At 41.5% G+C, this 24,778-nt stretch overlaps 1 protein-coding gene across 7 annotated transcripts in view; it reads right to left on the bottom strand.

The window, feature by feature from the left end:
* The window catches only part of LOC118807966 (plakophilin-4-like), a 168,291-nt gene that overhangs the window by 24,026 nt on the left and 119,487 nt on the right, over positions 1–24,778 (bottom strand). For 5 of the 7 annotated variants that reach the window (XM_036570248.1, XM_036570199.1, XM_036570228.1 and 2 more), the window contains 4 exons: positions 15,516–15,686; positions 8,356–8,563; positions 4,189–4,321; positions 846–1,059 (listed from right to left, as the gene is read on the bottom strand). In XM_036570248.1, coding sequence (XP_036426141.1) covers positions 846–1,059; positions 4,189–4,321; positions 8,356–8,563; positions 15,516–15,686 — 726 coding nt within the window. Of the gene's footprint in view, positions 1–845; positions 1,060–4,188; positions 4,322–8,355; positions 8,564–15,515; positions 15,690–24,778 lie in introns of all 7 variants that reach the window. The other 2 variants (XM_036570219.1, XM_036570210.1) reach the window with 1 other exon arrangement.

Genomic DNA, 24,778 nt, shown 5'->3' with positions numbered 1-24,778 from the left:
AGTAGAAAGACACCATATGTTTCACTGTAGAAGAGAGACGTATTCTGTCCTAAAGCGCACACATTCTTACACGTTCACTCATATAGTCACAGACACATTCATACATTTAAAGACCCACTTACAGTTGTATATAAAAGAGATTTTATGTGGGGGAGGGGGTTGTGATATAATGTAATAAAAAATACAGTGCTACATATTGTACATACTGTATTATTTACCACCCAGGCCTAGATCTGAGTCAGACAGGGCTACTGCATGTTCTAGAAAATTAATTTTGAGAGCATATTGTTTTACTTCTCTTCCTCATCCTTTCTGAATGTTTAACTGTAGAAATATAGTGCTTAATTTGTATACATGTAGTTTGACTACATTATTATTTCAGCATAAAACACTGACACTGATTTACTTTAAGAATTTAAAACAAAATGTTAAAATATTTTTAATTAGAAGAATTTTTGTATGTTCCTGTTTCTTAGAGGTACACTTAGCAATTTGTTTCTTTGTTGTTTTTTATCAGGGACTAACTAGGCTAAGTTCAAAACAAGTGGAAGAAATGTATCAAGCTCGCAATCATCATGAATCTCGACAGATTTAGTGCTCCTCCCCTGACCCCCCCTCAAAAACATTCTCTATAAAAGCAAATATTTCACACTATACATTAACAGATTCGCTCATGCATTCACATGTTTCTGATACGTCTATAAATTCACTCATACAAACCTGCTGTGATTCAGAGCACAAAATACAGCAAAGCAAAAAAACCCAAACATGACCTATAAACATGCATATAACACGTACTGTCCTTACCCACCAACCACACACACACACACCTCCTTCTCTCTTACCTGTGACGATCTCTCGTACTTCGGCGTCCACAGTCTTCCTCAGTAGGCGGAGCAGAGCGGGCACGCCCCCAGCGTTTCTCACAGCGATTTTGTTGTCGTCTGTGGCTTTTCCGTACACCAGGTTCCTCAGAGCACCGCACGCGTTCCGCTGCACCTCCAGGACTTTGTGGTCCAGTAGATCCACCAGATGCTTAATTCCACCCAGCCGACACACCTGAGCAAACGGAGAAACACGTCTGAGACCAGCGCACCTCTCAATCTCCCCACTACAGCAAGATTATGCAAGAAAAATGATCAAGAAACCGACGAAACTAGAGAGTTAGCTCTTTCGTTATGTTAGCACTATTAACCCTCTTAGGTCCCCTTTGGTGTATATGCCTTAAAACAGTTCTTTCAATGTGTTTAATTTCTTTCTTGAAGGTCAAGTAGAGGAATTCTGCAGAAAGTACAGATTCAAAACTTCTAATCGATACCACATTTGTGTTTCTAAGTAGAATGATATAAATTTGATAAAGTTAATGTTGTATGTATAGCCTTGTGCTGTGGATACAAACACCAACATTTCCATTTTTGTCTCTTTTTGACATCAAAACAAACTGAAAAAAAGTTCAAAGTACAGACTTAAATGTGTCAACAGAGAATATAAAACAGATGTAAATGTAATTTTGGACATAACTAACTATAGAATAAACTGTGTAAATTGCGTGGAGGGGGGTGGTGGTCATGCCGAATTCCCACCTTCTAGCTGTGTCCTCTCACCTCACTTACACAATGCTACCAGGCTGAGAGGGTGAAGGCTAGCATGCGCTTCGTCCGAGATACAAGAAATGCCACTGCATCTTTTCAAACCGCCGCTAATAGAATGTCAACCAATAGATGACATTCAACGCGCTTTTAAGAGATCACTAACTGCAAATTCTGTTGCATTAACTAACAGACGCCCACGCTGGCTCCCAACACACTGTGTGATGGGGGAGAGGGAGGACCATCCTAACCCCCCGAGAGAGTGAGGTCAATTATGCTCTTTTGGACTCCTGGCTATGGACTGAACTCGGCCACACTGGAGCTGGGTAAATATGTATAATAAAACGATAGTAGTAACTCTAAATATGTCAGGATTAAGAAGCAAAAATGACTTTCAGTTGGATTTTTAACACCGAGTGGTTCTGACAGAAGTGTAATTCTATGGTTTCCACCACAACCTGACCAACCTAATTCAGTTAATCAAGATAAAAAAAAGTGTTTAGCAACATCTGAGAGCAAGTGTTACATTTCAGAGAGCAGCTTCCCAGAAGTGCAGATACTTGCCATAAACATTAAGCTCTGGAACACTTGACATCTTTGTGTGCTGTGAAAATATAACAGCTATCCAAACATCTGCCTTTCTGTGTGAACATGAAGTGTTCTCAAGAGTTATGCTGTTAAACTGTGTGTTTAACTATAATGTTTTGAATCACAAGAATAAATATACCTTATAAGTCATCCCGTGGTGAACTGTGTGTACAGAGCAAGCACGGGTTAATTGCTCTATACACAGGGCTGTGCTGCTATCGCTCTGGTAATCAAAGCGCTTGTGCACAAGAGAGACGCTGTTCCGGAAAGCAAAACAACATTTTTGAGTGAAGGCGTGTATGTGGCTCTGAAGAGAAAGGCAATATCCTCAGGACTGATTGAGTAAATCCCCAAAGCTCAGGGTGGAGGCATGCTTCCACCACGGCTCAAAATGTTCTGATAAACTTCACATCTGTAGTTCAATTGTGTGGGAATAGTCTGTTTTCAGAAAAGTTCAGATCTCTGAAACCGAACTGAATGTGAAATACATAGAGAACGCTTAGTAAATACAGATAACAGGACGACCACTAGTGTTTGTGTACATTTTCAAGACAATAATGTCTTCATTTTGTAGGAACACTAGAGAAAAACAGGATTAACACAGAGCATCAGGACCAGCAAAATGCTCCCAAATTTATAAAGTGCTTTTTATAAAAGCTCCATGTTTATTTTTTTTTAACTGAAAGAATAAAACCTTTTTTTCTCATTGCTGAGGTTAAGGTTAGGGTGAGGTTTAGAAAATTCTCATTACATACAGTACACATATACACAGTACTGTGCAAAAGTCTCAGGCATCTGAGAAAAAGAAGCATAAAGTCATTTATCAAGAACGATAACTTATTTGTTTAAAATCACTAAAATTAGAATAAATACAAATAAACAGACAAACAATATATTGTGATTGTTCTCTTTGTGCGTGTAACCTTTTCTAAATCTCTCCCCGAAGTAGTCCAGTATTTACAGTGTTTCCATCCAATATCTAGTTTATCTAATCAATCGTTTATTAAAATAAATCAGGTGCTGCGGATGGAAGCTAACAAATCCATGCAATGGCTGGAGTTCAGCAAGTCAAAAATCAAACCCCAAAACCTAACTGCATTCTTCTAACCAATATTAATAATATAACTTTGTTAAAAGCTAAATATTCTTGCTCCATTTTACTGTATTTACGTTTATTTGTATTTATTTTCTTGCATACATTTATTGCCAAGATAAATGATTTTAAATGAATTTCATAGCTGGCTAAGACTTTTGCACAGGTTTTGTTACGACAGCAATACATTGTCTATATCGTAACATTGTACTGAAGTGCAGCGTTCAAAGGGCTACATGACAACTACATGATAACTGACATAAACCTACATAGACATTTATAAGAGCTTATTCCAAAAAAAGTTAGTTGTCATAATTCATACTAAGTTGAAATGAGATCAAAACTGATGAAAAACAACTAACATGACAACTGATGCCTGCTGGGATAAGCCTTTTAGTGCTTAACATATATATATACACACACACACACACACACACACACACACACACACACACACACACACACACACACACACATATATATATATATATATATATATATATATTCACTTAATATTTACTCAGATGTAAATACAGATAAAAGCAGATTTGGTTTTGCGTCTGTGTTAAAGAAGTGTTGGAGTAAATGCAGCAGTTTGAATGTTTTTTTTTTTGCTGTATCTCTGACTGTGAGTGAAGCTGATGTCATTATTCAACGCTAGCAAGGTCAGTGAGTGATGTATTCATCACTGTTCGTGTGTGTGTGTGTGTGCATGAATGTGGAGCTCCTGCTGGTTGAAAAGGCAGTTTTTTGAGGGTCTCTCCAGCCCCCTGCTGAGGAGAGAGACTCCACAAGGCAGAATTACACATCTTTGTGTGTGTGTGCAGGTGTAGACATTAGCGAAGCATTGATTTGTATGCATGAATGACACCTCAGCCTCGCTTAAAATTCAGCGTGTGTGTGTATGTGTGTGTGTACCTCAGCCTTGGTGCGGTTATCTCCGAAGCACAGGTGCTGCAGGTAGGCAGCCGCATTGGCCTGTACCGAGGGGAACTGGTGCTGCAGCATGTGGATCACCTCCGGCAACTCAGGATCCCTCCACGCAAACTCTCTGGAACACGCACACAGACGCAGTCAGAGTACTGTATTACTACCCAAGATATAAGAGGACCCTGACACTCTAAACATGCTTTAAATGATCAAACACATTTCTGAATTTTCTGAGGGGGAAAATTGTAAATCTGATTTATTGCCAGACTATCACTGTGAAGGTACACTATGTAAGTTTGGGGGATTTAGAGACCTTTGGTGGAAATGCATAATTTCGTGTAGAACATTTTGTAACATCGTTTGTGCTTCAGACCCCTTCCCCGAGGGGATGAATCTGACAACTGCAAGCGCATTAAAAGAGCATTCAAAGAGAAGTTTGGAAACTTGGTGAAGGACGTGTCTTCTAAGGAGTGAGTGAATTATCTACTGTTGTCATCATATCTTCATTAGTGTAATGCTGATTTTGCATTTGAGACCTAAACATTGAGCCAGACCTTCTGCACAAGATGCCTCAACACGTATCTTGGTTTAAAAACCTCTGACACAGTCACACCTCTGACTTTTAAATGACTACTTCAGGCTTTACAGGCTGACTGGCAGCACCATATGCACCATGTTTTAGTGTGATATGACACATCTTTCAATTTTAACAACAAAAAAAAGCTTACAGAGTGCAAAAACTCACAAAGGTTAAAAAAAGTGTGAGACCTGTGACATCTGGCAAGAACAACTACTCCCTCCCTACAAGATGCAATCATCGAGAGCACATGATTCTCCGCACAGACTATTTCTATGAGAACATGATCTGAGCACACCAGAGAACACAGTGCATCAAACTGAGATCACAGCATGCCTGCCCTGTGCTGTAGTAATGTCTGCACCTGAAAGCAGCACAGCATCTTTATTAGGATATTAAGATCTGGCTGTATTCAGGGGTCCACATGGGTGCGTGAGTGTGATGTGTGTGTGTGTGTGTATATAAAGGATTGTGCAAAAGATAATAGGTAAAATTATTTATCTGGGCAGCAAGTGCTCAATTGTTCAAACAAGCACTGCATTAGAATATATCCAAATAAAGAGACACACAATATATTGTGATTTTATGTGTGTGAGTTTGTTGTGATAGTCCAGACCAGTGGTCTCCAAGCCTGGTCCAGGAGAGCTACATTCCTGCAGAGTTTAGTTCCAACCTGTATCCAAAGAGCTTCGCTGACAGCTACTTAACTCTAACACATCTGATCCAGCCAGTCAGAGACTTGGGGAGAGGTCGATTAGCTGGAGCAGGTGTGGCAAACTGTGGTTGGAACTAGGCTCTGCAGGAGGGCAGCTCTCCAGGAACAGGGCTGGAGACCACTGTTTTTAGACAATTTCTGTACTCTAGACGACTTCTCCAACTATCAAGGAAACTCCATAAATTGTACATACTTTTATTAATAAAGTTACAAATAAACAATTAAACAAATCTCAACAATACACCAAAAAAGATCTGCAAGAAAACTCACTGAACCTCCCAACTTACGCACACTTTTGTTTGTCAGCCTCACCTCGGGCACACTACGACCCTGTAACAGCTGAACGGAGAGTAAAATGAAATTCTGAAGGGCGCCTTGTAAAACACAGCTGAGTGGGCGTGGCTGTTGTACTGAATGGAATAATGGAGAAAAGCTGGGTCATTTTACTGTAATAGCAAAACCACCTAATCAAAACCAGCCTGGAGCAACACAGCATTAACCCTGCTGTGAGCTTGCAGCACACGCACTCACTTCCCAGGTGAGTATTTAGTCTTATGCCCTACAAACGTCTCCTCTACCAGTTTCCCCTCCGTGTATGAATAAAAGCGTGTGTGTGTGTGTGTGTGTCAGCCCCTCCAACACACTCGGCAATGTCATCACACCCAGGAGTGTGAACAGCGCCCCCGGTGAGTAAGGTCAGGGAATCTGAGGAGAGCAGGTCAAGAGGGGAAATAAAACACACACACACAAGCACTTATTCCTTCACACGTCTCGCTCAGACACTGAGAGGAGTGCACACAGCAGAGCGGGAATCCATAGTAAAGTGGGCCAGGCATGTGGCATAATGTCCAACGCTTGGCCCCCTGCCCAGCAGGCTCCAGCGTGAACGGAGAGAATGTATTAGTGTTGAGCCAGCAGTGTGTGAAACAAGCCCAGTAAGCACTGTTACCATTACGCAGCCTTCACAACACTAGCATGGTAGTGCAGTTACACGTGAGCATATTTATAATCCTAGCTTTATCTGCTCTGTATAGACTAAACTGCTCAGAATCCCTTAGAGAACATGTGGAAATGACACAATAGTACTCTACAGCTGAATATTAATGGTAAAATATGTCAAATTATATATAATGTTTGTAGTAACTGAAGCTTTAAGTAAAGTCTACTTTTTGTTAAAACAGAAAGAAGCAGCTTTATTGAGTCAGGAGCAAAAAATATGCTAAAACACTTTGTCTGTGCTCTGCTCACCCTGTAAAGCCTGAAAGAGGAGATGGGTCAGACTTCCTGGGAGCTTTTGGACCACGTCCAGCTCAATGCTCAGGTCTCAAGTGCAAATTCAACTTTATACTGATGAACATATGATGACGATAGTAGGTAATTCACTTCTATTCTCAGAGGACACGTGCTTCACCAAGTTTTGACTGAGTTCCCTTTAAATACTCCTTTAATTTGCTCGCAATCATCAGATTTATCCTCTGAAGAGGGTCCGGCGTTATGTTCTTCTGCAGGTTGTGCGCAATTACAATGGAAAACTTGCGGTTAACACTTTACTTGAAGGGTCCCTACATAATACATTCATAACATTTTAAATAAACACTTCATAACATTTTAATGAATGTTTAAATCAACATTTATAAAGTATATGTTTTATATGATATTAATATGGAATACTGTGTATTTTACTGAGATACAACGTTCAAAATGAAAATACAGTTTTTTTATTTTTAAACAACTATATTATTTTCAGTAAAATGGCTTATTTCTGGACAGCCTAAATAAAAATGACCTCATTTTATCCCTTTGGTCATGCTTTGACACTCAGGCACGTTTCACATACACTTTTGATTTCTTTTTAATTATGTGTTTTTTCTTAAGCATTTGTTGCTTTACATGTTACTTTACTATATGCACAGTAAATTACTCATAAATATGCTTAGGAACAACCATTCGACTGATTCTTAGTATGGTGGTGTGCCTTAGTGTCAGAGCACTTAACGACCAAAGGGGTAAAGTTGGGTCATTTCTATTTTGGCTGTCCAGAAATGAGGCGTTTCATTGAAAATGATCTAGTTTTTCAAAGCAATCCATATTAATATCATGTAAAACGTATGCTTTACGAATGTTGATTTAAACGTTCATGAACATGTTATGAATCGTTTATGTAAGATGTTATGAATGTGTTATGTAGACACCCTTCAAGTAACGTGTTACCAAACTTACACAGTGTAGCTTTAAATTGTCACTGGCATGAGAAAACCTCATAACTTTTGTTTTAACTTTCAAACACCCTCTGATAGAAATAGTTTGTCCAATTCGGTCATGTTGAATTCCTAGCTAGGTCTCTCCCTTTCACAGCAGGAAGGGTGAAGGCCATCATGCATTTCCTTTAAGTCATGTAAAGCCAGCCACCCCATGTTTTCAAACTGCTGCTAACACAATGTTACTGAACAGCACAACATGCTTGGAGACACACACTAACTGCCAATTCTGTTACGTCAGCTAACAGACGTCTGTGTTGGCTAGCACTGTGCTGAGTTATGGAGGAGAGGGAGGACAATCCTACCCTCCCAGAGTGAGCAAGGACAATCATGCTTTCTTGGATTCCAGGCCACAGATAGCTGCGGCCTCACCAGCGACTGTACTCTCAATCACCTGACAACACTTAGACAGTGCACCACTTGATAGTTCCATCTCATTTTTATGTTACATTAACACATTCCCTCTCCTGCAATCTTCCTGTTTTGAAAGTGTGAAGTTTTCTTATTCCAGTGTCAAAATGTAAAAAGCAAAAAACGGTAGAAAAAATGTAAAAATAAAATGGAAAAGAAAGGTTTAGGCTACAAATCTAAGTTTCAGCACGTACCTAGGGTCTTTCTGGATGCTGTCGATGGATGGTGAGCGAGTGGCTCCGTCGTCCATGCCCACGGCCGGCCGGGTGTAGCCCTCAGATGGCCGGTAGGGTCCAGGCCGGTACGGCTCTGAGTACGGAGCTGCTGCATTCAGCATGTACGAGCTTCTTTGGTACGTCAGGTTGCTACGCTGGCTGGAGCTTCTCTGAAGGTTCCCCACACCTTCATGAGAAAAAAAGACAAACAAAACACACATGAGAACATGTAAAACACAGCGTGGGAACAGAGAGAGAGAGTGAGAGTGAGAGAGGGAGGCAGCGAGACAGGGAGGGAGAGAGTAATTTTAAACTGAGCTTTCAAACACACAGTTATTCCCTCAATCTGGAAGTCATTAGTGCTGCGAGTGAGCGCAGTGTTGAATGCTGGGCAAATAAGACACATTCTCAGCCAAAGATTGTTGTTGTTTCTTCGTGCAGCAGCTTTGCAGAATAAATCCTGCAGGTTCTGTCGAGGGATGAGTGTGTGGCAAGAGAGATAATCCCGCGTTCACTGGGGCCAGCTGCACCTCATTGATGCACTGTGTGACTCTGCTGTAGACTGACCTTCTCCTTCAGCAATACATGCCACATGCACCCAAGCCATTAATATTCACACACATGAATATTGTTTTGATACAATATCAGGACATAGAGATACATGTTTTTTGTAAAACAATGTGTCTAATGTACTTTTCCATTAACATCCTAAATGGCACACACACACACACACACACACACACACACACAGACACACACACACACATACACACACACACATATACACACACACACACAGACACACAGACAGACACACACACAGACACACACACAGACACACACACAGACACACACACACAGACACATATATACACACACATATATACACACACAGCACATCCTGCCAAGTCTTCAAATATTTAGTCTGTGAGCATCTTGGCTGAATCTTCATTCTTGAATAATTACTCTCTCTCCCTTCGCTTGCGTCACTGCTGTAATACAGCCCAGTTCTCTCTGTTAAACACTCTGGACAGCAAAACAGTCACAGTAAAGGGTCAGTCAGTCACATTCCAGAGACGGAGGTAGAGACAAAACACACACAAACACACAACCAATGGCCTGATTTATTACACTGAGATGGCCTCTCCCTAACGTAACAGTCTACTTCCAAACGTAGGACCAAAAACAAATGCATGTGTGAACTAGGGCTGTGCAATATACTACACACTAATCAGCACTGCAATACTGACTTTTACAGTTTTTAAACTGCAAAAGGCTGAAATATGGAAATATATGGAGGCCAAATAAATCACACACATTTTTCATCCTGAGCATCCTGAACATCAGACAACATCAGACAACAACAACAACAACAACAACAACAATACTAATTTAATTTATACCCTTTCATACCAGTGGTAACTCAAAGTGCAGGTGATAATGTTTGACAGCAAGCGAAGAAACTTTGAGTAATCATTTAAAATCCCAGAAGACAACGACAAATCATAATAAAAAGATTAATAGCAAAGAGACATAAGTTTTAATGAAATGCTAAGTTTATGTGGGGTAAAACAGAGCTCAGAGACCAAGACTACACTCAGATTCCTACTTCAGGTTTGGTATGTGAAGCTAAGGAACTGAGCTTCTCAAAAAGCATTTTTCTCCGCATTTCACTACCAAGGATCAGTTGTAGAAAATTTTGTGACATCCACTGAGAAGTCACATATCTCACATACAGCTGGTATACCTGTCTACAGTGTCTTGATCATTGGAACGGAAATGTATAATTGCGTTTTCTCAGCATAGCAAGAAAACTGATACCATGTTTCCTAATGACATAATCTAGAGATAACATAGAAAGAGAAAAGCAAAGGCCCTAAAACTGAACTTTGTGGGACTCCACAAGAAATGTTACCAGTTTTTGATGATTTTTTTTTTTAGTGAAACCAAAAACTGTCTATTCTTTCAATATGATTTAAACCAGTCTAAAACTGTGCCTGAGAGGTCCACCCAGTATTGAAGATGGAGGATTTGAATCTGGTGTTTAACAGTATCAAAAGCTGCATTAAGATCCAATACGAACAAAGCCTGAGGTCAAACGTTCCAGGTAAGTTTCTGCTGGTGTTCTGATCAATCAAGGCTATCACAGGATCTAACAAATATACACAGATCATCAAGTGATAACGCAAACCAATCTTTAACCTTGTTACATCAATGTGAGATCGGAGTAAACACCATATTTCAAAGTATTTAGACACTTGCTAATTAGTTAATTCAGCGACTTTAAGCTGCATCTATTGTGTTCAACACAGCTTATATAATCTACAAATAGAGTAGCACTGACAACAGAATAGACCTTCTGGAGCACCTGGACATGAGCTTAAGGTCACCATGCTCACTGCCATGCTAGAGGGATACAAAGCCCTCCAGCATTGGGCTGTGGAGCAGTGGTACAGTGTTCTCTGGTGTGATGGAGTTCCATCCAAGACCTTTGGGATGAGTTGGAGTGATCCAGGACTGATCATCCAACCCTACTAATGCTCTTGTGACTGAATGCAATCAAATCCTCACAGCAATGTCCACAAAACATCTAGTGTAAAATCTTTCCAGAAGAAAAAGAAGAAAAAAAAACTCTCTATTAATTCCCCTGATTTCAGAAGAAACATTGGACATGCAGGTGTCTACAAAGTGAATGCGCAGCGTACTTTAGTCAAAATATCACAAAAATATAACACGGTAAAAATGAGATCAGGTAAGCAGACGAAGCTGCACATATTAATGCTGTTTACCAGGCCTGTTGCTGGGTCAGTCTCTGAGAGTGTTTATTTAGGTTCAGTCTGACACACTGGCTCCCCATACATGCAGTCAGGTGTGAGAGGACGGGGTCTCAGCTGAGAAAATATTTAGACACGTGGCCTGTCTCCTTCCCTCGAGCAAATATAGCAAGACAGATGACTTCAGTCAGGCACACTCAAGAATTTTGGCAGGAATGAAAGTCATTACTGCAGTCAGCACCTCACCACCACTCCAATGTTACAGTAATCATGAAAGGATTTTCCACATGAGGTCTCTAAATGCACTCGTGTAATTTACAGTGACTTGAATGATCATCTGAATGACGAGAGGGGTTTAGATTTGTGTGCAGACGCAAAATTCCTTTATGTTTATCCAGAGGTGCGTAGAGTAGCCTAGACCCATACTCAGGGACAAGCATTTATACTTGGTTCAAGTACAAAGGCATTGGGTCAAAAAACTACTGAAGTACTGAGAAGTTATAGAACTGCAGTATTTCCTCTTTGTACATCCAGTATCATAACAAAAAATACAAATCCATCATTGTTTTACTTAAGTACACCTACTTGAGTAAATGTAACTAGTTACTACTCACCTCTGTGTTTATCACATGCCGTTCTCTAGTTTACTCATTTGCTTCACTAACCTTAGAAATACAGTTATTGTTTGCTATACGTTTGATTTGGTTTTTGCATTGCATAATTATTTAAATGTAGCTGCATAAAACATAGTTAGTTATGTAATAAATTACATTTAGTATCAAGATTAAACCCTTACTTGCTGCATTTTCTGTCAAATCTCATGCCATTCTTTAATCTAATGGTGTTTCAGTTGTACATTCTTATTTACGTTACATATTTAATTACACATTTTCCCATTAATAAGTTACTTTTACATTTGATTTAGATTCCTCATTGACCGGTTCAAGCCTGAACTTCTGATTTCATCTAAAAGATGTAAAAGTTCCAGCAAAACAAGATTGTATGCACAATAATGACTTTCCTGGACATTCAAATGACCGCTCTTCTACTTACAAACACAAATGTGAACGTTGATTCAGTCTGTTTTAATGAGGTATGAATAAGAAATAACTGAACAATATAAGAAGCATACATACACTTACAAGGTGTAATGTTTCTTTCTGTCTTTTTTTTATGTAAACCACCCCCCAGCATCTCCTATTGGTGGCGCTAGTTACAGAAGGTGAAAGCTGTAGGCTTCCTACACACTGTTAGCCCTTCTTACTAAACACTTGAGTCCGGTTGTCAACGAACCTGTTTTTTTTTCCCTCAACTTTCTTTTTTTTGTTTGACCCACAACTGAGAAATAGTTGAACTTTCCACATGCAGAGCCTGCACTGCAGCAAACATCAGACTAGAAGTGCCATCTGCTATGAAAATGGCTTTCTTCTGTGACTACTGTAACCTCCCTCTCTCTCCCTCCCTCTCTCTCTCTCCCTCTGCACAATGCCAGCAAAAGGAAAATGGCAAGTGACATTTATGCTCCTGCAGATGCAAATGAAGTCGATTTAACGGTGCTTTAAGGAGCCCAGGAGTAAAGAACTAATGGTCCGTCAGTATTTATGATTCTCAGACTGCTCTGCTTAGAGCATCACAGAGCTTTTTTGCTGAGTAGGGCTGCATAACACATATAGTTTATTAAGCATTATAGTGTAATCAGCATTCACAATACTGACATAATACACAGTTATATATCGAAGTCTGCAATGCACACATGAGCCCTCTGACCAATCACAGTGATTTCACTGCAGGGTGTGAGCACCTTGACCAAACACGATTTCAAGGAATTCACCTAACGAAAGTATATTATTTTGGTTGAAATAGTACCAGCCTGACCTGTCCAGGGTGTTTCCTGCCTTCCGCCCAATGACTGCTGGGATAGGATTCAGCACCCCCCGCGACCCAGAAAGATAAATGGCTTAGAAAATGTGTGTGTGTGTAAGTGTGTAATACCAGCCTACACTACCTAATGTAGGAGCACTCGTGCTGTTTTTAAATGCTGCTCCTACACCTATATCAGAATGTCGCAGCATAATTACATGCTAAATAGCTAAATAGTGAGTAGGATCTCACTTTCGATGTAGCAACTGATTTTTCATTTAATGCTTTAAAATGTCAGTTTTAGGGCTCATCACAGAGGAAAAAATGTTATTTACACTGAGACTCTGGCTAATTGTAAGTACTGAAAATGTGCTAATTTGTTCATTTAGTCCACAGTGTGAAAAAAAAAATAGCCATCTACCAATTTGGCTGTGAAGAAATAGGAAAAGGACCAAAGAAACCATGATCAGTGCATCTCTAATGATAATAATGATAATATAATAATAATAATAATAATAATAATAATAATAATAATAATAATGATGCAGGTTAATCCTTAATCATGTCACACTTTCAGTTCAGTAAGGTGTTTTTAATATACTACAATGCATATCAGAATCGCAGTATGTAGTATCCCAATATGACCACAATACTAGTATTCTGTCGTGCAGCCTTACTGCTGTGTATAAGAGATAAGTACAGTATTTGTTTCACTTTGATTTGAATGCCAACCGAACTCAGAGCCTTCAAACACAGTTTGTCTGCAAAAACACGAGTGGCAACCACTCTGATTAAAGAAGCCATGAAGATTTAATTTCACACCACGACAGAGAGCGCTTTCTGGTAAAGAGCCCCAAACGACCTTTTGTCTCTCTTCACTTCTCTGCTGCGAAGCGTAAACACATCCTGAGCACTTACTGTCGACTTCAGACCGTCTTATTAACAAACCTACCAGCCTGAGAGGAGAGAGAGAGAGAGAGAGAGAGAGAGAGAGAGAGAAGGAGAGATAGAGAGAGAAGGAGAGAGAGAGAGAGAGAGAAGGAGAGAGAGAGAGAAAGAGAATGACAATTTCCCCAGAATGCTTAGTGACGCAGTAGACTCCTGCCGTGGTCCCCTTCGGCTGTTAGCGCTGTGCCACTTGCATAATGGACTCCTTTAGTCTCACTCTCTCTTATTTGTCTACAGTGGGCTGTCTGTCTGTCTGTCTGTCTCTTCATCTGTTTCTGATGTGCTTTCTTTTGTCGGTCTCCCTCTCTCTCTCTCTCTCTCTCCCCCACTGAGAAGAAAAGCTGGTTCTGAGGAACACAGTGTTCCCTCGGGATAAGAGGGGGGACACAGTGCACCTGAGCCATTAACATCTCTGTCACACAGGCACACACAGCCCCTCCAGATATCCTCCTCACAGACACACCAAGGTTTATACACTTATACTAAAGCTGTAATGACCAACACGTATCGAAATATCTAGTATGTGTATTGAAATGTTAAATTATATTGCTGATACGCCCTCTGTCTCTTTAAAGCGTCTCTCATTTGCAGTCTTCCACTGTCAATGATCATAGCTATAGGCATCCAGGTGTCTCCCTCATCAGGGGAGGGGGTGGGGCTTACAGACACACGCATACTCAAATACCTGAGCTTTTTTCTGAAGCTACTTAAAAATTCTGAGTTATTTAAGTCTGTATATATAAGTCTGTTGGTGAGCCAATCATGTGCGACACATGTAAAATATCTCTGGAGTGTAGAGAGTTTTTGCTTTTCTATTTATAATGTTTCTATTCTTAATTCATCACCATTCCCACGTGTAATATAACCAATACTCCATGTGTAATAGTGCACGTGTAATTTGGGTAAAATATCCTTACAATGTAAACATTTTTTGCCTTTTGAAATATAATTGTTTATATGGTTAATTTTTGTGAATAGAGTTTATGTGAAGGACAGAGTTTACATTTTTATCTTATTTGTTATCTTTAGTATTATACATTGTCTATAAAGTAACAAGTAACAAACAGTAACCTTGTAAAGTAATTATCAAGGTTAATTACTTTGTTAATTCTCTTCTTCTTACTTCTTGAGTTCCTGCTGTAGCACTGTAAATTTCCCCGCTGTGGGACTAATAAAGGATTATCTTATCTTAAGTGTAGTTTCACTTTTGTTTTACTTGCTTCATATCTGTTTTTTCTCTTTTTCAGTTGTTTTGTTCTTTATTTATCTTTGTACTTAATAATCTGATTAATGCTTTGGTAACCATTTTCAATTTTAAAAAAACTTTATTTTGTGCATGATATTGTTTTCATTATATCCTTATGCTTTATCGCACTTTCGTTGTGACACTTTTTATCACATTTATCACAGATAAATGTATATGAGGGCCACCCTCAGTGTACCCTGAGCTTAGATAAAGGTTGACTGATTTAGCTCTGTGGAAACAAGAAAGTAGTGCAGTGCTGAATTACTTCAACTAATTTTCCTTTAAAAATGACACAAAACATTGCTGCTAACCTGAGGGTGACCGGTAGAGGGTACTGTGTGTGACATGGCTGGGGCTGCGGTACAGTGGCCCCTGGAAGGCGCGGTCCTCGTAGATGGGTCCAATGTGGCGGTCTGGAGACATGGCTGAGCGGAGGTCGGGTCCATGATGGCTGTGCTGACTCGCATAGGATGCTCGTAGACCTGCTGAGGGCAGAGAAACAGTCCAAATAAGATAGCGCTCTAATACACTCACACTCACTCTTGTGAGCTCAGAATCTGACCCTCACTGCTTTAGCACTGAGTAAATACACTGTAGTAAATACACTACTATAGTAAATGCACTGCATTTGTGATCAAGTGCACATGAGAAGTGAGCACAGTGTAGATGAGGACAGGGCCACAGGACGCCTGCAGAGAGGAGCTCCCTGACTTTTACAGCTAATCCCTGTAACCCTCAGTGCTGATGGGGCAGAGAGCACAGCACGCTAACACACAGAAATCCCTCACACACAGTCAGAAAATAAAAAACCAAAGGCTTCTAAGTGAGAAAAAACATTTTATCCATCCTGCTCACGTTTTGCGAGATAAGCTGCTAAAGCCTTAATTGAAAAGAGTCTCTGATTGCCAGCAATGTTAGTATAGCACGACCTAGCATCCTGGCGCATGAGGAGCTGGAGTTGTTGACCTCCTCCTAATAGTGGGCAATGCTAAAATTGCAGAGCAAATACTCAGCCTCTAGCTCTTATTATACAGTATAACCCAGGCTCCCTGCTGGGTCTACACAGCCAGAGGCACAAAGCCCAGAACAGTCTGCAGAACAGCAATATTCGACTCACGGACGAATCATTCTTTTGAACCTGTTCTTTTCAATGAACTAGTTTAAGTACAAATGACTCTGTTGCATATACGCAGTGTTTGCATCCAAGCATGCTACAACACATGAATTTTTCGATATTTAACCTAAAATCGTAACATACCTGTCATATCATAACATACTTATGGCTATCATTAGTGACTGTATTAGTAAATCAAATAACCTACTGATTATTCTGATGAATCACTGAACAATCAGAGTTTTCAAAAAAGACAAACAGAAATGGATTTGACTAAACAATAACAAACCACTGCCAAAAATGGTATGTGGATCAGCATCTCCAAGTCTGAGTCCATGGTCCTAGCCTGGAAAAGGATGGCATGCCCACTTCAGGTAAGGGGAAAGGACCGACCTTCCCCAGGTGGAGGAGTTTAAGTATCTTTGGGTCTTGTTCACGAGTGATGGGAGGAGGGATCGTGAGATCAGCCGCAGGCTGGGACAGGCAGCAGCAGTAATGTGGTCACTGTACCAGACTGTAGCAGTGAAGAGTATGCTGAGTCATAAGGCAAAGCTCTCCATTTACCGGTCAGTCTACATCCTGACCCTCACCTATGGTCATGAGCTGTGAGTAATGACTGAAAAAATGACACTGGGAATACAAGTGGCAGAAATGAGCTTTCTTCGCAGGGTGGCTGGCTACACTCTACTTGATAGGGTGAGGAGCTCGGTCATCCGGGAGGAGTTCGGAGTAGAGCCACTACGACTCCACACTGAGAAGAGCCAGCTGAGGTGGTTTGGGCATCTGAACACGATGCCCCCTGGACGCCTCCCAGTGGGTGTTTACCAGGCACGGCCTACTGGGACGAGACCCCGGGGTCGTCCTAGGACCCACTGGAGAGATTATATCTCCAACTTGGCCTGGGAGCGGCTTGGGATCCCCACTTTATTGGATTTTGGTGCCTACATTGACCAGCACTGCACAGTATGATGGAAGAGGGACGACCACTCTACTCATCCAGAGAGAGAGACGGAGAGCACCATGGATGGCTGTGACATTGCCAGGGATCAAACTCATGATCTCCAGATGACACTGCCAGTTGCTTAGGGAGCTGCACCACTTGGGAGTTGAGAAAAGCTTTTTAAAAAAATGTGGTATGATTTAATCAAATTATCATGGCAATCCCAAACATACCAGCTCAGAATTTAAAAACAACCTCTTTGAATCAGTTCACTTTTTCACTTTGTAGACTGTAAATGCCTTTCTTTCCATGTATTTGTGATTTGTGTATTCTGGGTCTGACCTCATTAGTGAGCAGAAACAGCGACATCAGAATAACTCACTGATGAATAACTCAGAAAGAATCAAACGCTAATATGCACAGATCAGAAGTTATGAGGATGGTTCACGTGAATAAATGAATCCTTGAATTGGAGATCCAATTCTTTGATATGAACAGTTTGAAAGAATTGATTCAGGAAAGTGAATCGAACTCCCACAGTGCTGCAGAATAGTCCGAGAAGTAATTTGGTCTATGGAGAATACAGCATGCAGCTCACAGGCCTCACACAGACACACACACACACACACACACACACACACACACACACACACACACACACGGTCAAGCTTTGTGCTGCAGAGCAGGAGAGTTTAGCCTACACAGCAAACCTGAAAAACTGTGTGTGTGTGTATGTGTGTGTGTGTGTGTGTGTGTGTGTGTGTGTGTGTGTGTGTTTCACTGTGAGTGGTAGGGGAGATGGTGCAATGGTGTAACTCGTAGCCATAGTCATTTTGATGCATAGCAAGGGACAGGAGGGAAAAGAAGAAAAGCAGAGGGACTGTATGAGTATGTCTTTAGCTGAAGAGAAATACAGCACCTCCTGGCCTCTCTCCCAAACTCCAGTCTCACCTGCCAGGGAAAACCCAGATGAGGTCACACATATTACTGCAGCCTCAATTACAGTTCTGTGTGTGTGTGTGTGTGTGTGTGTGTGTGCGTGTCTGTGTGTGTAGTAGTGAACCGTGACTATTACAGCTAGGCCCTCAGTTTGGGCCATAAATATCAAAACAGCCAAAAACACCTCTAAGATAAGTCTAATTTCTTCTAGCGCCTCTATGGGATTCTAGTGGTATGTGAGAGCTAAGTTAACAGCAATTCACAATTCTACATTAAACACAGGCATATTTTAACATATATTTCACCTACCGGTTTTACAGTGATTATTTGAGTAAAGAGTCCAGGTATACAGCTTCTGATGTTTACCATCTGACAGACACCCAACGGTTAGGCTGTTGTTCATATTCACAGTCTGTGATGTATCTAGGACATCCAGAAGGCCTTGAGTGACGAATCTGGTTGCACCCATTGGAAATAAGAACTTGATTTAGCGATCCCACTGTCACTTGGTGGCTAATCTGGCACATTAAACCATCAATCTAATGCCTGAAGGCCTAACCAATGGGAGAGCCAGCTTTGCTGCATCTATCTAGATCCCAAAGAAATTCTGATCAGATCATTTTCTGTTAAAAAATTTAAATATTTTGTTTCTATCCAAAAGTCAGTAATGAAAAAGAGTAGTAAAACAGGGCTTGCCTATTTTAAATACAAATATTCTATTAAATAAAAATGACCTAAACGTACAGACATGTACAGACACAGCTCCCAGAGATAATTATGCCCTCTCTGAAGGTCTAGCAGGCCCAGAGGGCCCCCCTCCCCAACCCCATGTGTGTTTTATGCCTGGTATTCTCAGAGCAAAAATGCTTGCTGTGCATATTTGTTTGTGCGAAAGCTTTTGAGAGAGCTTGTGCATAAAAGGAGAGTTTGTTTAAAGATAAATTAAAGCGAGTCTACAGGGCGAGGAAGACAAAGCAGCAGGTCGTCTGTGAGAGTAATTCTGCATTCCGGAGGGACACTGTGCGGCAGAATGGCTCTGTGGCTGCAACTCTGGTCCAGATGTGATGCAGGAGCTTAGAGGGACCTCAGAACCCCGCAGAAACCCCCTAGTGCCGCCTGTGTGCACATACACACACAGCTAAAATGGAAGTGTATGATCTGAGATGTAACAGTTGCAGCTGCTGATGAGAGAAGAGAGAGAGACATCTGTGCCCGCCTGAATCATGTAGAAACAGTGCAAGTCCATCGTCTGCAGGCACTGAATAAACTACAGGGAGCACTGCAGGATGAACTGCATTAGAGCATGAGGGAAAGACAGAGTGCACGACAGCATGAAAAAGAGTATGGGGAGGAGGGGAGGGAGGGAGGGAGAGAGAGAGAGAGAGAGAGAGAGAGAGAGAGAGAGAGAGAGAGAGAGAGAACAAAACTACATCACCCACTGGACTGAGACCACACATCAACAGCACAAGCTTCAGTGCTATTCGGCCCTAAATCGAGATTATACTTTAGCACCGTACCTCACGGCAATTACAGACAGAAAACTGAGGAGAGTGCTGACCATGTACAGACTCAGTGAGCACAGCCTGGCCATCGAAACTGGCCGGCGCTGACAGACCTGGTTACCCAGAGAGGCCAGGCTGTGCTCTCACTGTGAGCTCTCAGTGGTGGAGACGGAGCTGCACTTCCTCACAGAGTGCTCTAGATACGACTCCATTAGAAAGGAGTTCTATGGGAAGGTGAGCAGTGTCTGTCCTGAGTTTCAGCTCTGCAGTGACTCTGAGAAACTGCCATACGTGTTGGGAGAGAAGAGCGAGCTGATCACACACGCAGCGAGATACGTGACCACCTGAGGGACAACCAGTGAGAAACTGATACTGATTTTTATTTTTATATATTTATGAAATTTGTCTTGACTCTTTTATTTGCCTTTTTTTTTGATTACTAATAACCCTGTAAATAATGTATTTTCTAGTGTTCTATTATAATATCATCTTTTTCTTATTTTTTATGTGTTTCTTATTAACTGCTTTGGCAACAGTGTATTTCATTACATTCATGCCAATAAAGCACTATTGAACTTGAACTTGAACTTGAGAGAGAGAGAGAGAGAGACAGCAAGCGAGAGAGAGCAAGAAAGACAGAGAGAGAGAGAGAGAGAGACAGCAAACGAGAGAGGGAGAGAGAGAGAGAGAGAGAGAGAGAGAGAGCAAGCGAGAGAGAGAGTGAGAGAGAGAGAGAGAGTGAGAGAGAGAGAGAGAGTGAGAGAGAGAGAGAGAGAGAGAGAGACAGCAAACGAGAGAGGGAGAGAGAGAGAGAGAGAGAGAGAGAGAGAGCAAGCGAGAGAGAGAGTGAGAGAGAGAGAGAGAGAGAGAGAGAGAGAGAGAGAGAGAGAGAGAGAGAGAGAGAGAGAGAGAGAGTTCTCCAACTGTATGGAGATGGATTGTTTGTATTTTTTCCATTTAATTTTGTCAGCACAGGTAACTGTGCCAGCTGAGTGGAGACCCATAAAAAACTTAATTAAAACTAATTTATATGAAAAACAATGAGAAAAAACAGACGAAGAAGACGACGACAAAAAAGACGAAGAAGAAGAAGACGACGAAGAAGACAAAGACGACGAAGAAGAAGAAAATGAAGAACTCCTCAAGAATGTTCCAGAACAGTACTCGCATGTTAAAGAACTATTTCAGCAGCTTCTAAAATGCTTCAAAACACTTTCAGTAGCTTCCAGAATGTTCCAGAAAAGTTTTGACTGCTGGAAATTCCTGCAGTTTCCGGAATGTACCAGAACAGTTCCATCAGCGCCTAGAACATGTCAGAACACTTCCAGCAGCTTCCAGAACAATCCAGAGGCCCTGGGAGCATTTTTCTAAGTTCTATACCAAAACTTTCAGCTCTCTGAGGACCCTTAGAGGCCTCTGCAACCTCCACCTGAGAAAATCACCACAGACTAATAAAGCCAGACACGGCAAATCATATCAGCCACCAAGAGCCTCTTCACTGGAGACACGCTCAGCCGCTGCCCTCTCACTCAAGAGTGTGTAATAAGGTTTTCTTTAGCAAGGTCAATGTCATCCTCTCCAGCCTCGGACAAGTACAGAGCACAAGGACACACTCTGCACGTAAGAGGGTGATGAGTGCCTCTCTCTCTCTCTCTCTCTCTCTCTCTCTCTCTCTCTAACACACACGCACTCTGGCTGTGATGCCTCACATCACAGTCCAAACTATGTGACAAGACACAAAATGCCTATATTCTGAATACAGGGCTGAAGTGGGACAAATCTAACACATTACTTTCATATGTGGTGCATGTGGGTCCTTTAGGGCTGACCTGTATTCACCCAAATGACGGAAATGGGTCACTTGAGGTGTTTTTCAACCAGGCAGTGCCGTGCAGTGAGGTACAGCACGGTACAGTTAGTAGTCCCATCCATAACCCTAATCAAGTACCTGTGTCTGTTTCCAATCGCACAACAGAACTGTGAAATTAGGTAGGGTGCTCTGGAGGCTGTGTGGTGGTCACATGTTTTCTCATGCAGCACTGCTGTAAAAAAAAAAAAAAGGATTCAGCTTTTACTCTGCATTTGGTTTAATATGTAGAGTTACGGACAGTGATTCTGGTTAGCTACTGATTTTTTACAGATTTGCAACTGTACCGATCCATTAAGGTTGACAACAGCCAGTTTGGGTTATAACACAACATGAATTAAAAATGATTTTTTTTTTCTCTGGCCCACAGATTTTGAGCTTGACACCCCTGCTTTATATCAAAAGCGCAATATGAAAACTGCACTTAAAAGTCGCAGTTTCAATTATATGCTAACTTCAATGTTGTCTTAACCAGTTTTAAGTGGGGAAATCAAACCTAAAGGCTGTTGCAGACTGAATGAGACTGAAATAAATGACATGAAAACGCAAAATATTCTGATACAATTGTTTTACATCAAAACTATACATATTGCTACAAAAATATGTACCTATCAAAAACTTTGCTTCTCATGAAACTGTCAAACTGCGACTTTTGTGCACAATGTTTTCCATTTTGGAAAAGCGAAAGTAGCTCCGTAACTCAGTCTGAGCTGATTTTGGAGATGCAGCTCCCACGAGACGAAGCGTAAAACAAGCAGGCGGAATGTCTTCAAGTGCAAATAAGACATCCTTAGCTCCTCACAGAATGGCAAATGGTGACACTGTGCCATCCACTTTCCATTTTGGAAGAGTGAAAGTAGCAAAGAGAGCTTCAATGCTTTAATCAGAAATTGAAGCTTTCAGTGCTTCCACATATAATTTGGATGCTCGTAGCCCAGTTGGAGCCAGTTGTGGAGACTCAAATCATTTTGAAATTTGTGAAAAAGTTTCAGTGGCTGGGACAAAACCGATCAGTCATCTTGGTTGTTGCCATGCCAACACCAAAGACTACCATGACTGGTTAGAGAATTCACGTTGCTGGTGAAAGTTTGCATGAATTGAATAAAATAATGTTGTGCTTTCACCATCTGAAAAAGCATGTTTGGTGTGCAAGATATTATTTGCTCTAATCGTGCTTGGTGTATAAAGTCCTTGATAACGCAGAGCTCATGAAATGCATGCGTGGCATGCTATCTTAACGCTATCCTCAAGCTCAAAAGAATGGAACAGGCCTAAATTACAACACTGCTCAGAAAATTGCAATCAGATATTTCCCTATGTGTTGTACCACACTGCCTGGTGAAAAAGTGGCACTGTATACATGAATGTGAACTGTCAAGGCAGAAAGGTCAGATCTGAGCAAGAAATCAGAACTGAGTAATAAGGTTGAATGTAACCATAACCTAAAGCTCCACTTTCACTGAGGCATGTTCTATTGCTCGCATGGTGACCACATTACAATCACCAGAGCATAGCAAAGCACTCTGGGTAATTTGGAGCTATGATGCCAGCGTGCTGTGGAGGAGACGGAGTCCTGCGGGCGTCTGCCGGCTGAGTCAAAGCCGCACTGACAACAGTAGTCAGCGCGCATCCCTTACACAGCACTCTAACCTACATGCAGCTGCACGCAGTATTCAGCACGGGCATCTCCCTCAGATCATCTCTCTCAAAGGAAAACCTCCTGCCATTGGCAGCACGCGGCCCTGGTGCAGAGCCTAATAAATCCTCCAGTGTGGCCTGGCTTCATTTGTTACCGCTGAAGGCTTTGCTGACTGTTCTTGGCATTGGCTGCATTAGGCGGAGGCCTCTGGCACAAAGAGCCAGTAAACGGAGGAGCGCACTTAAATAGATGCAGCTGACTGGAATTTTCTGTAAAGTCAGGAAGAGATTTTTGCTTTTTAACATGAGAGAAGACATAATGCTGCGGCTGAATGGAGGTTAGCTCACCAGAAAAACCTTAAAAGGAGGGTGAAACGTCATATATAAAACCCCGTGTAATATATGATACGGCTTCCAAAAATATGAATCCCTACAAGCAGCTGAAGGTTTAGTGTGGGTTTCAAAAGCCTGGTGGAGGCTGAGAGAGTAACAGGGCAGAATTAAGAAACATTACAGGGGCAATTTCAGCCAGGCTTTTGGGAAAATTGCCAATAAACCCACAGTGAGAGAGTGAGAGAGAGAGAGAGAGAGAGAGAGAGAGATGGGAGGACAGAGTGAGAGAGAGAGAAACAGAAGGACAAAGAGAGAGAAACAGAAGGACAGAGAGAGAGAGAAAGAGAGAGAGAGAGAGAGAGAGAGAGAGAGAGAGAGAAACAGAAGGACAGAGAAAGAGAGAGAGAGAGAGAGAGGGAGAGAGAGAGAGAGAGAAACAGGACAGAGAAAGAGCGACAAAGAAAGAAATAAAGAAAGAAAGAACGAAAAAAGAAAAAGAAAAAAACGAAAGTATGTGTGAGAGAGAAGGAGAGAGAGAGAGAGAGAGAGAGAGAGAGACAGCGGGAGTGAGAGAGAGAGAGAGAGAGAGAGAGAGAGAGAGAGAGAGAGAGACAGATCCATTCTGACAGAGTGTGAGAGAGCTGCCCAGGGCTTGCTGCAGAGATTGAGTTTCAGGTGTGATTCGTCAGCTAGATGTTAATGAATCAGCAGGAAACTCCAGTCTGGCACCTCTCTCAGCCCGTCACACACACTACTGCCCGCGTCACACACCTCAGCGAGAGAGGAACCACGGTACCGGATCACACTGACGGCTGATATAACCCATCAACACCTGGCGAAGGGAACGCAAAGCAACAGCTAACGGTTAACCACTAAAGCAACAAAGGCGAGCGCAGACAATAGAGCTCTACTCTCTACAGAGACACTGTCAACCCCATCAACTGTAACTGTCATTTAGACAATCACAACTGACACAGTAAAAGGAAAATCAATCAATTCTAACAGCATGAACATTTCAGTTTATTATGATTCGATCACCGTAACTTGTTTTATGTACACTGTATGTCCAAAAGTCTGCAGACACCTGCTCATCCGACATTCTTCTGAAATCAGCGGCGTTAATGGAGAGCGTTTCTCCCTACCAGCCTCTACTCTTCTGGGAAGCCTTTACTCCAGATGTTGGAACGCTGCTGTGAGGATTTGACTGCATTTGGCCATAAGAGCATTATTGAGGTCAGGTA

This window comes from Colossoma macropomum, unplaced genomic scaffold, assembly GCF_904425465.1.
Source record: "Colossoma macropomum unplaced genomic scaffold, Colossoma_macropomum, whole genome shotgun sequence".
In the NCBI taxonomy this organism is placed as follows: domain Eukaryota; kingdom Metazoa; phylum Chordata; class Actinopteri; order Characiformes; family Serrasalmidae; genus Colossoma; species Colossoma macropomum.
This window is presented reverse-complemented; position numbering and strand designations above follow the sequence as displayed.